The 12,523-nt window shown below is 35.7% G+C and overlaps 1 protein-coding gene across 1 annotated transcript; it reads right to left on the reverse strand.

The window, feature by feature from the left end:
• Nucleotides 1-79: 79 nt before the first annotated feature.
• LOC147655576 (ATP-binding cassette sub-family A member 13-like) lies at nucleotides 80-11,721 on the reverse strand. Its single transcript, XM_086897652.1, has 3 exons — nucleotides 10,484-11,721; nucleotides 8,487-8,651; nucleotides 80-2,414 (listed from the first exon to the last, which is right to left on the reverse strand). Exons 1-3 carry the CDS (start codon nucleotides 10,532-10,534, stop codon nucleotides 2,106-2,108), a joined length of 525 nt encoding a protein of 174 aa, XP_086753778.1. The 5' UTR covers nucleotides 10,535-11,721; the 3' UTR covers nucleotides 80-2,105.
• Nucleotides 11,722-12,523: the final 802 nt, after the last annotated feature.

Below are 12,523 nucleotides of genomic sequence, written 5' to 3' on the forward strand. Positions count from 1 at the left end.
GATAAAGCTTCAAGCAAAAAGGAGCTGCAAAAACAAAGACAGACTCACATTTAAGATAGACAACACAGGTGAGATTGCATTTTTTTATTGGAATAAAAGCTTGAGTCTTATTTAGGGTCTACCACAGCACTATGCCAAAAACTGTTACCAGTGTTTTGGTAACACCATCCAGCTGCCACTAAGCAATCAGTACAGGCCCCTATAGAAATTGTTTAAACACAGTCTAAGATAGTATTGAGGATGCAGAACTCTAAACACTGAAATGGAAAAAAAAAAAAAACCAAAACAGAAGCTAGAGTTCCTCACATTTCTGAAAAGCAGCCTGTGAATCCCACCTATCCTAAGTGTTACATTAGTGCATTTTAGAGCAGAAGGACATATGTAAAACGTCTGCCCACAAAAATGAATTCAAAGGGAAGAGTCACCTGAAAAGAAAAAAAAATTCCTTCCACACTGTCCATTGCTCTCTAGCTTTGAATTTCGATATAAGAAAGAAGTACAAATATACAAAATCCTTCACAAATACAGACTTTTCTTTTTGTATATTCTTAAAAGAACCTATCAAAAAGGAAAAATTTTGATTTGAAAAATCTAATTAATTGTCTTTTCCATTTCTTAACTAAAAAACATATTTCTACATCACATAGGCTACTAATGTATTAGGGTGTATGTCCTTCAGAACTAGGATCTAAGGAATAGTTTCCAAGATATCCCACTGCATTTGTACTCATGTGAAGGCAATGAGTTCCTATAAGAAATATTTCCATTTTTATGCCCAACTCATGTTTTTGGGGTTTTTATTATTTATTACAAGTGTTTTCAAAATAACCTGTTTCTAATACTCTGAATAAATACTAAATAATATCATTAACTCTCAAGGAAGACAAATCTTTTTACATAATGGAAAACTAGGCCAAAACCATTTAAACTACTGACAAAAGCTAAAGAAACAAGTGTCAGAAACATTTCATCAAGAAAGGCCAGTTCTTTGACCAAATTTTTACTTTCTTGAATGAAACAATCATTACTAAACACAATCCTTGCAAAACAATAGCAAAGAAATAAAAGGTTACAAGTTGGCTAGACAGAAATGTCAAAATACTAAGGACACAGAAGACTTGCTAATCTGGGTTTGCTGTGATCTTTAGAAAGTCATTGTGAAGTATTTGGTATGCGCTAAATACATACAAGTTAATCACTGTGAAGTGGTATGAATCAAGTTTCTGTGGCTTCATTTTTTTTAAAATTTTCATTTTCCATTGCCCCATTTACAAATTTGTAAAATATGGGCAACAGTATTAATTCACTTATTGAAGTGTTGGAACTAACTGATGCCTTAAATATTTCAGAGTCCTATGGTAAAAAGTTCTCACAGCACAGAAGAGTTGCAACAACCTGGAAAAAAAGATCAAGAAACAGTGCTTCTGGCCTAAACAGCTTTTAAAGAGACTAAGCTCCAAACAATCTGTCTAATCAGCCATACAGCTGACTTCATTCTTTCAACAGGAAAGAAAAACAGAGCTGCCTGCTTACTACTAATAGTAATCCCACTATCCCACACATGCAAGTGAGAAGGCCAAAGCAGAGCTCTGGCTCCCTCCCAAGAGTCCCAGCCAAGACAGGAGCAATTTCTGCCTGTAGAAATCAATACATGACAGAGGCTTCCCTAGTGACACTCTGACACTGTATTCTTCTTTTGCACAGGGCCGCCTGAGGCACTAAAAAGGTTATTAACAATATTAAAATTAATCAGGGTAAATTGAACATGTACTGAGGAAAGGAGCAAAGGTCAAACTATATGAGAGCTAAGGGATTTTTCTGAACACTTGACAAATAGAATAGGAATATCAACCATTAAAAAACTCATTCTATCTGGACGGTTTGCATCAATAATGCACAGCTTTGTATTCACTGAAGAAAGGCAAGCAGCAATAAATTCTCAATCTTGCATCTCTAAGATATATTTTTAATACCAAGTGCTTAGAAAATGTTAATGAAATTGTATCAAAGACAGGAATACCCTTATTATATTATTTGCAAAGATAGAAAAAACAATCTCTTCTGTCTCACCCGCAGTTATCTCATAGCCACTTAACTTTCATTGATCAACACTTTGTATTCAAGGTGGCAGTGTCAATTGAGATGCCAGTGATATAGACATTTCCATTTAAGTGGGAAAAAAATTCTCTTAACTCTGAATTCATACTGCAACTTGTCATTGATATTTTTTTCTTACTTGAGTCTTCAGGAATGCCATATTTTGCCATATTGTCCTCCAAAAGTTCCATGGTTCTGGGCATATCTATGAACAGGTTTGCATTGCTGAAAAATGAAGATTCTTCTTTACATACTGCCTTGATTACAGACTCTAGGGATCCAACAGCTGAACTTCTGAACTGCCCACCCTGCAAAAACTAGAACAAACGAACAAAAACACAGATGTATCAAAGTTGGTTTAAGTAGCTTCAAGGAGTAGCCCTGGTCTGTCAATTTTGATATCTAAGGAGATTGACAAAATTAAGCTGTTGAAACAGCCTATTAGGATGAGGGCCTGCTGTGCTCGTTTCTGTTCTTTTGATCACTACTATTATGGTGAAAGTTAATGTAGTTTTAATTGTCAGGATAATCAGTGAAAGACAGTAGCATAAGGTACTACATTGAAACTAGAAAAATGCTGTGTAGCAGTTATGTAGAAAAGGAATGAAAATAGCAAGACAACTGGACTACAGACACCCTGATTCCAATGTTAGTTTTCACAAAGGGTGCTCTTCCGATAGATTATTGTCACAAAAGCAGAAGAAAGAACTAAAACTATTTTGCTTTGAATATTTACAGTGAGGACGGTTGCTAACATGAAAAAAAAATTAAATATTCAGATGCACATGCCCTAAAAGCCTATTTTTCAAGTACATATTTTAACTTGTTATATGTGCTTAGTTTTTGCACATCTTGAGTCATACCAGCGTTTATTATTGCCACTTGTTCATGACTAGCATATTTCTAATGAGGAGAGAGAGCAATCTGATTGCTTTTATGGCTTAAGCACCATCATTCACCACATTCAAAAAGAAAGAAGAACAACAATAGTCTCATCATCTTTGCAGCTCCACATTTCATATAATGGGCTCGATTGTAGTGACATCTCATTGAAGGCTGTACAGGTGCACAGCTCTAAGATGACACAACCACAAGGCTGCTGTGGTACAACTGAAGAGTGCACCGGCTCGCCTGATACTCATTACTGCTGCAGATGTTTATTAAGAAAGGTATAACAAGACTATCAGACATCATTTGAAGACTCCACAACTGGCAAGTAAAAAGAACAGTGTGATATGTCAACCACACACATTAAGCACTCAAAAAAATTAGCATTTTATAGTAAAAATTTTTTAAACAGAAGAGTCAATTTTCAAAGTAATACAGCACCTTACATAAAGGCATAATCACAGACAGTTTGGAAATTGCACTGCTGGAAACAGTTTATCCTGATCGATGCATTTATTGAAGTGCCAGGTGCTTCTTTAATAATCCTGGAGGAATATTAGTGTAGTTTAAAACTCAGTGTTAGCTGCTCCCAAAATCTTACTTTTAGGATACAGTTTCAGCAAAGAGAAAAGTAAATAAATAATATCCATATTTCATAATAAAATCATCCACAGCTCTTTAATTAATCTACTGGCATAGACTTCACTGGAGAAATAAATTTTATTTTTGCGCAAGGCTGCATAAAATTGGTTATGAATCTTCATTAGTGACTATTTGCACTAGAGGAATAAATGAGGCTTATTTCAGTCAAAGAGCACAAATGTGCTAATTAATTCCAGTTCAAATCAAAATAACTTAAATTCAAATAATGAATATTCATGTGGTAATCTTCCACTAACAGGCTGAATGTACTCACTGTCGTTCAACTAAATATGCACTGGCTTAAAAAAATATGTTTCTTAAAGTTTGGCTTTGATAACGTATGAGAAATATATAGTATGGATTTCACCAAAAAAAAAAAGTTTTTGATCTAGTTGGTCTATTTTAAACTATATAAAGTATGGATTAATCAGTCTAGATTACAGCCCAACAACCAGCCTCCTACAAACTAATCAGTCAAGCAAGTCACTGTAACAAATTCATGGAAGAGGAAGGCTGGTATGGAAGATTAAAAGGTTATCTGGAACAGGATTTTCAAATGAAGGCAAAAACCTTACAGCATAGGAGCTTTTGACATAACTGAACAGCTGTGTGCCTAAAAAATGTTATGAATAAAAATGAATTCACATGGAATAGAAATACCAGCTATTCAAAAAAAGAAACTTAAAAGTCATACTGGGCTACATCTTGCATATAAATCTAAAATACATTCCAAATCATCACATTAGAGAGAAAAAAAGAGAGAGGAAAAAAAAATGCAATTTTCCTGGAAAACTACAAGGAGCTTAAAGATAATTGAAAATTTGATGAAACCAAAGGGCTAAAGGAAACAAATTCAGAGAAACAGATAATCCTAATTATTGGGAAAAAACATAAACAGAATAAAGTCTTTTCTGTTGTGAAACTGACAGAATCAGGGGGATAACAGAAAAATTGCTAATTTGATTAAATAGTTTTTCAGAAGGCTATCAAATTTTGATGGCACTATTTGAAAAGTAGAAAAATCATATACATTCAAGAATGAGTAATAAAATTATCCAGGACATAATGGATATCTGGTTCTGATATTTATTAGGGCAAGATATACAGTAAATTTTTAAGTGGAGAACATTAAAGACAAGAAAAGTTTAAGAAGTAAAATTTAACGCATTTTCAAGTTATCATTTCTGACCAATACAACGTACTTATTTGAGTGGCCAATCCCTTTCTCCACATAAAAGGTACAATGCTGACTCAAATTTAGGGGAACACTAACAACCAATGTTCCTCCTCTAGAAAATATTATTCATCATTAATCCAATTGCTGATTAATAGTGGTGGGTAAAAAATTGCATTAAGAAGATATTGCAAGGAGTCTGTTAACAGGAAAGAAAGCACAGGATTACAGAGAAGTTATTAGTGTTATTCCCGTGAGCCCTGGAAGAAGCAAATTGTCTAATTTTTCCTATCATTTAATACCAGAAGGCGTTGCAGGAGAGAAGAAGATCAGAACATAATATGGAAAAAAACCAAATACCTAATTCAAAGAAAATTGAATAGAAAGATAACCAGTACAAAATCTTATTTATCAACTGAAATCGTGAGCTGTTGCTATAACATGGAGGTCACCTCAGTATATCTTTCATCCTTAATCAACTAAGAGACAAAACTCTGTGTAGTTTATGAAAAAGTTGAATGCAAGTTTAGGAAAGTCATTTTAGTAGGCATAGAAAAGAATTAGCAGGCTAAAAGTATCATTCCCCTCAAACACTGTACACATCTCTTCTTCCAGACATTCAGGGTTAGCCTTAACCAGCATTCAAAAACAATGCTGGGTTGTCTTAAGCAACCGAGAGCCTGATATAAAAGATAAAACTAAAGCAAAAAACAAATACCAAAACAAGTGTCCTGAGTTAATTATGATGTTAAATTGTATCCCCATTCATCCACCTAACCCAAACACCAGTTTTATATTCTTAAAATTTCATCTAAGAGTAAAAGTGAGTAGAAAAAAAGCACCGAGTCTGTTATCAGACTGTACTTGCTCCCCCCGCATCGGGAGTTTTGACTACAGCACAGACAGACAACAAGACACAGATCGCCTTGGCTTTCCAACTAGCCGGAGCAGAGAGGTCTTTCTGGACTGTTTTCTTTCCCTTTTCTAAAACAAATCAAACCTGCTCTGAACTAAAGACTCGAAGAAACACCGAGAGCCCAGCCTGAGCAGCGGCATTTTCCAGCGCCAAAGAGACTGATAACAGAGCAAACACCCACAGGAAAGAGACCCTCTGAAGTTTGTCATCTCTTCGAAACAGAGAGAAGTTTTGTAATTTGATATTGTTCATTCTTGTGCTGGGTAGTGCTGTGCCTGTAAAATAAACAAGTTTTTTCCACTTCTCTCAGAAAAATCTCTTCCCGAACCGATTAGAGGGTGAGAAAAAAAAGCCACGTGAGTTTGCTTCCCAGGGGGAGCCCCATTAGAAGTTTTCTCCTTTTCTCCAAATTCTCCAAATTTGCCCTAAACCAAAACAACAAGTAATTTCAACTTATCAAAACAGAGAAGGACTGTGATTTGCCTTCCACAAATATATTAGCAAGCCAGAGAAGTCAAATATGCTAGAATATTTTTGATACAAGAATAAAATAGTAGACACAAATAAACCTAAGTCAGAATTTTTTTCATTTAAAACCCCAACAGGTTCAACAGACAATTTGTTCAAGTTAGTGGAGGGATTACAGAGTGAGGTCTCCTCTCACAATTAATAACATTCAGCAACTCAGGAAGTCTCCTGCATCTTATATATTGATGAGTGAGAAGCACCCAAAAAATTAGGTATAAAAATATAAGTCAATAATTTCAAACAGCAAAACACAAGCAAAAATCATTATTGAAATCCGCAGTGTTTTTCCTCAGGGAGTTATTCATTCACTCAGTGTTTTTAACAGTAGAATCTGGCACCATATTCCAGTTGCTGCTAATGGGTAAATAATCAGTTTTTACATCATCTTTTCTTATTATATGTGTACCTGCACAGTTGACAATTACTTTGTTACCTCTTTCATTATAGAAGTAATTTTTTTAAATCAATGTATTTCTGACAAAGGTCTACATATTTTATGCTGAAAATATTTACATTCTTTATCTGATAATCTTTCCATGTCACTGAACTACTTTCCTCTTGGTAATCAAGAAAAAAAAAATCCAGAAGAATGGACTCTTTCAGAAATAGAAGAAAACATTTAAGGAGGCTAGTGTATAAGAGATGAATGCACTTCAGTGGAGCACTTATTTAATAGCACAAGTTTGGCCACCATAGAAAAGAAACAAAAAATAATCAATAATTAAAACTTTTTGTAAAGTATAAAAAAACCAAGTTAAACATGAAAAAAAAAGGACACTTACACTTTTACTGGTCTTCAAAATTTAAGAAAACAAAAAGAGTTATGGAGACAGAAGAGCCCTTAAAATCACAAATGTAATTTATTAATAAAATAAATAGGCACTGATTATTTTAATCCTCCACAAATTATTAGGTGACCAAAAAGCCCCAGCAACTTCACAAGAATAGGGGATTTAGCAAAACATTAGAAAATAAAGACTGTGTTCAAAAAAGTGATCAAAAATGGTTAGAACTGAAAAAGAAAAAAAATTCCAATATCCGTATGGGATAATAGGGGTGGCCACTGAGGAAAGTTTAAAACTGTGAGCAGATGGCCCTCTGCTGTTCCATTTGTTCCTTTGCAAACTTTTTTTAAACAGCACTTTTTGAGAGGTTCTTCTGTCAAAAAAGGAACTTTGGGATTTTAGTCCAAAAATAGTATTTTGTTTGCTAGAAGGGAAGTCTGACACAAACAGAGCTAGTTTAATGAAAGCAATAAAAATGGTCTGATGACCATTCATTGTGGCAGCTGAAGAGCTACCCCAAAAAGAGAGGCTCAAAAACCAAAACTGATAGATGCACCAGAACAGCATTTTTCCACATGTCTCTGTCACACAGATTAGAAGATCTTGAGAAATGTATCACTAAGGAAAATAGTACTTCAGCAGTGTTTACTCTGTACTCTAGCAATAAGCCAGATTGCACTGTTTACCACTGTGGGATCTTTTAGACGTTTGCAGTTTTAAACCAGATTCAGTCCTCAGGTTTCCACAAAGGACAACAAACCCAAAAGGTAATGCCATAGGTCCTCATATGAAATTGGAGCCTGCTTAGAGATAGAAATCTTTCTGATGATTTATTTAACACTAGATCCACCAGTGCTAGCTGTGTAGATGTACATACAGCAACTGCCCTTAAAGGTAGGCATGAAAGAAATACCCTCAATCACACATCAGGCCACTTTTTTTTCTTTTTAATGTCAAGTAGAATTACATCACAGAAACCACTTAGGTGACACAAAAAACATGTGGCAGATACAATAACTGTATAAGGCTGTCTTGAACTCATTTTCTTTAAAAAAGCAAATCGGTTTCTTGTAAACAAAATACTAATCTGCTCTTAAAACAAACAAATCAACCAACAAAAAACACTATTAGCAGAAAAGGCCTGGATACCTATCTCCAAAGCACAGATAATAGATGATAATGTTAGTCAGTTGACAAATAGTGAAGCAACTTAGACTAGGATCTCATAAATTAACAAAAAACAGAGATGACAGAAACAACACATCAGTAGTCTCAAAATTTTCTGACTGCTTGAAAGAGACCAAATGATTCTTCCTAGTGTTTATGGAGTCTTTTCTCTACATTCTTTACTTTCTAGGAAATAATTTATATTAGTGTGTTTCCTTACTAAGCACATATCCCTACCTAATCACCTCAGAAGGGGAATTAATTTTGAATACTGAAATCCTACTCATACCTGCTGCAATGCGGAGATGTCAAGCACACCAGTATTTTGAATTCCTTGAAGGAACACTGGAAGCTTTTCCATGACATGGTGGACCTTATTGAGAAGTGAACTGATACTAGAAACCACATCCAGTAGCATATTTAAGATATTGCCAATCTCAGGTGGTATCTGAACCTTGGAAAAGAAGAAGAAAAAAAAAAACCACAGCAAGAAATTCCAGTTAGAAACAAATGTTAACCTTTTAGTGAAACACTCAAAACTATTCAGTCTTTTTCTAAAACTGATTACACAATGTTCCTACAAACCATGTTCAGCAAAACTCCTTTTGATATAATTCCCCAGTTACTCTCAGATTAAGCTCAAGAGAAGTTCTCTGTAATGTAATGTTAGACCTGACTTATGAAAAATCTTAATATTCGGAGAACATGTTTACACCTACCAAGTTGAAGAGAGTCTTTCCAACCCAAGATGCTAATGGAATCTGCAACAATCTATCCTTTTAAAATTCAATGTAAATGGAAACTTTCTTTCACCACTTTAAAAACATTTAATGCAATAACTTCATATTTTAAAAATAATTTATAAGTTAAATTAAAGCTAGAAACTACTTATATTGTTTAATATGACTCCTAAAGTAACTAACTTTCCTGCCACATTCTTCCTGCCTTTGAATTTTTCATGCCCAAAATAATTGTGTGCATTTTATTACCTACTTGACCTAAGTTCAATTGGCTGTTTGCTATTTCCACCATACAAATTTGTCATTAGGGATTTTCTCTCTATTCCCTTTGCTTTTGGGGATTAGCTAGATGATACAATAATACAAACTGATTCATTGTTACCTCTCTATGCAAAATAATAAAACCACTACAATCTCATTATATAGTTTCAGTTCTTCCTCTTATTAGCGACTTTATTCACCTTTGTTTTCCTACTTAAATGTCTGTGCTTGATTTTCTTCCCAGCTTTACCACTTTACCAGCTATTACATAGTAAAAATAAAAATAATAAAAAAAAAATTAAAGACACCCATAGAAAAAAATCTTATTTGGTTAAAAAAGTAGCAGAATTTCTGTTATAATTTAGGATGAGCTGACAACATTTTTCACTCTTTGCTAGGACTTGATTAGGTTTCTGTTGAGTTCAGCAGAAACGCTCATCAGAATAAGCACTGGTTTATTTTCTTCTTTTTTTTTTCCCCCTTCTAGGTTTGCAGATAATTCAGAAAGTAAAACATTTTCTTTTTCATCTGGTATCTTTACCTGTTCTGGGAAATTGTTGTGTTTTTAAAATCCTATGTCTAACCTGCTTACCTGAGCATGCAGCATCCAGAATATAATCAGACCCCTATGGCTTTAGAAGAAAACATTCTTCCTCACATATAAGTATGTTTCAGCTATTCATGCTTAAATTTTGTGTTCTGTCAATCATTTACCCCCAAAAGAACTAAATAATCCTATCTAATAATTAGAATCTAACTATCCCATTCAATAACTCTGCTCTTACAGATAAAACCATTATCTCACTGAATACCCATACTAGATTCCAGACTATCTACAGTTTTACAGATAATACAGTTGTGCTACAGACATCTGCCATCCACCATGCTAAGAATTCTTCCTAGAAAATAATTTTTTATCTTTCTTGTAATGTGAGCTCCTATGCTGGTTTTAGTGCAAGTGTTGTCAGATCAGTCTTCTACTCTTAAAAATAATGAAGTGACTAATTGCATGAACTGCAAACTCTGCTAAGGATTAATAAAATTATGTTTGACCTCCTATGTTTTCTGCAAAGCTTTCATCATTAACTCCTCAGTGATAATTTTCCTGAGGAAGCATCTATCAGCCCCATTCTTCAACCATTATATTTTGGGAAGCCAAGCGAATACAAAAAATGCCATATGTCCACTGTTTGCTTTCACGGAGAAAGAATACCTGAAGAAATAATAGAATTATTAATCTATATACATGTATGTTTCATACCACCTTCAAATAAAACCATCGTACCTTGTAAATGATGTGACGTACATTGAAATTTTGTATAATCAATACAAACATGGTATAAAAGTCCAGTGCTGATAAAGAACATAATTCTTCCACTACCAGGGAAGTTCTATTGTTTTCAGGCAGCTTTAGCACCAGGCTAAGTACTTCTTCATCACATCTTCCAGTTAAAGCTACTGCAAAGGCACTGTAAAGAACCTACCACGACATAACAACATATTGGTATTAAAAAAATTTCTAACTGAAATGCGTCACTATTTTTACTGTCAATAAGGTGAGAATTTGTGTCACAGTAACATGACAATTTGCAGGCACCAACAGACCTGAAATAATAAACCATAAAGCTTTATATCAGATTGCTATATTCTTACTTTATAGTTCTTGTAGAAGTAAAAAAATGAAGTATATTTCTTATAAGGATTTGATTTTATTTTTCACAAATCAATCATTCATTCTTGAGTATTCATACCATAAGCAGGCATATTTACAATGCTGAGCATACTCCTTCTAGCAGATGTACACCTCTGCTGTAGAAACACCTGAAGATCAAAACCTAGGCATGTGGAATCATTAACATCAAACAACATTGTCCTTCCGGTCACTGCCGGACACGAAATGATTCATACAGACACAGCTCGAAGTGTGATGTGATGAAAGAAGAACGTTTATTCTGTCCTTTCAGTATTTACAGATTTTCGACACCAACCAGGGATTGGATAGTCAGGTTACCACCTTCCCAACCACACTGGCCATGACAGACATCCATCAAAAAGCATATCTTTAATGGAATGTGTAAACATCTGACTTGAACCCCAGAGTGTTTCAGCTAGCTCAATGAACACTCTGGCTCGGAGCCAGCAGAGTATTTGGGCTCACTGATCCACTTTTGGAATTCAAGTCTCTCGAACGAGTAAAGAAACAAGGGGGGGACCCCTGGGTTATGTTCCACAGTTTATTTCTGTGAAGGGAACCTTAGAGAGCAAGACGAAGGGTCTGGGGTCTGGGAGTTTCTTTTAACAGGGTTTCTTCGGCGGGTGGGAACATCAGAGAGACCCAATTGTTTTTCCCAGATAGCACATTTACAAACTTTCTACAAATCAAGGTTAAGCACACTAAGATAAGAAATAACAGAAACAGGCTTCTTCAAATGCCCACAGAGGTACAGGAGCGAGCTCACAGAGGAGGCAGCGGGGGGACATGGTATGCAGAGGGAGCTTGATAATGTAGGAGGGAAAGAAAAGGGGGGAAAATTATCCACCCGGCTTCTTTAGCTGGGACACAGGAACCGGAAAGTACAAGGAAACCCAGAGGCAATCTGGGGCCGGGGGGAACAAAGCTGCAAGCTCCCGCACCGGAGAGCGGGCTTCTGCCGCTACTACCCCCGCGCTTTCCCGGGCTAAAGAAACTCCAAGCAGCTGGAAATACCAGCGGAGTTTTTTCTCCACTCCCTCGGGCTTCCTGCTGCTTCACGCTGCGGGGCCGAGCGGGAGGGGAGCGTCAGCCCGACCCTCCACGGTGGCAAGGATACAAACAGAAGGGTCTGAGGAAGAAAACTTAGGTAACCATAGTAACTTGCCTCTCGGCAAGAAGCCGGGAGAAAAGGGGAGGGGAAAAAAGCCGCGACTTGGAGAGGGGGAAAGGTACATTCCAAGCTATCAACTACTAACATAAAATAACTTAATAATATTCTAACAACCCTTACTGTAACAAACATCTATGTTTATAGTTACTTCCCTGGGAAAGTGGCTAGAAGTTATGAAAACAGTATCAAAAGATCTGATTCTCAGGAGGCACCTTCCTTCTTTCAAAGGACAAACAAGTTTAACACTTGGGGATGCCTATACGACACAACATCTAGTGTGAGCCAGCTCACACTTCTCAGTTAAACAGTGCTTTAAAGTATTATTTATTAGCAGATGAAGGGACAAATGCCTAAAGCAGACCTTGGGTGAGACTATAATAAAACCATCTTGGATAATGGCAAGTGCTTGAAGTCCATATATCTCAGGACTTCTTAGCTACCCATTGTCAACAAGTCCAGAA

This window comes from Cyanistes caeruleus, chromosome 1 (genome assembly GCF_971803275.1).
Source record: "Cyanistes caeruleus chromosome 1, bCyaCae1.hap1.1, whole genome shotgun sequence".
Taxonomy (NCBI): Eukaryota; Metazoa; Chordata; class Aves; order Passeriformes; family Paridae; genus Cyanistes; species Cyanistes caeruleus.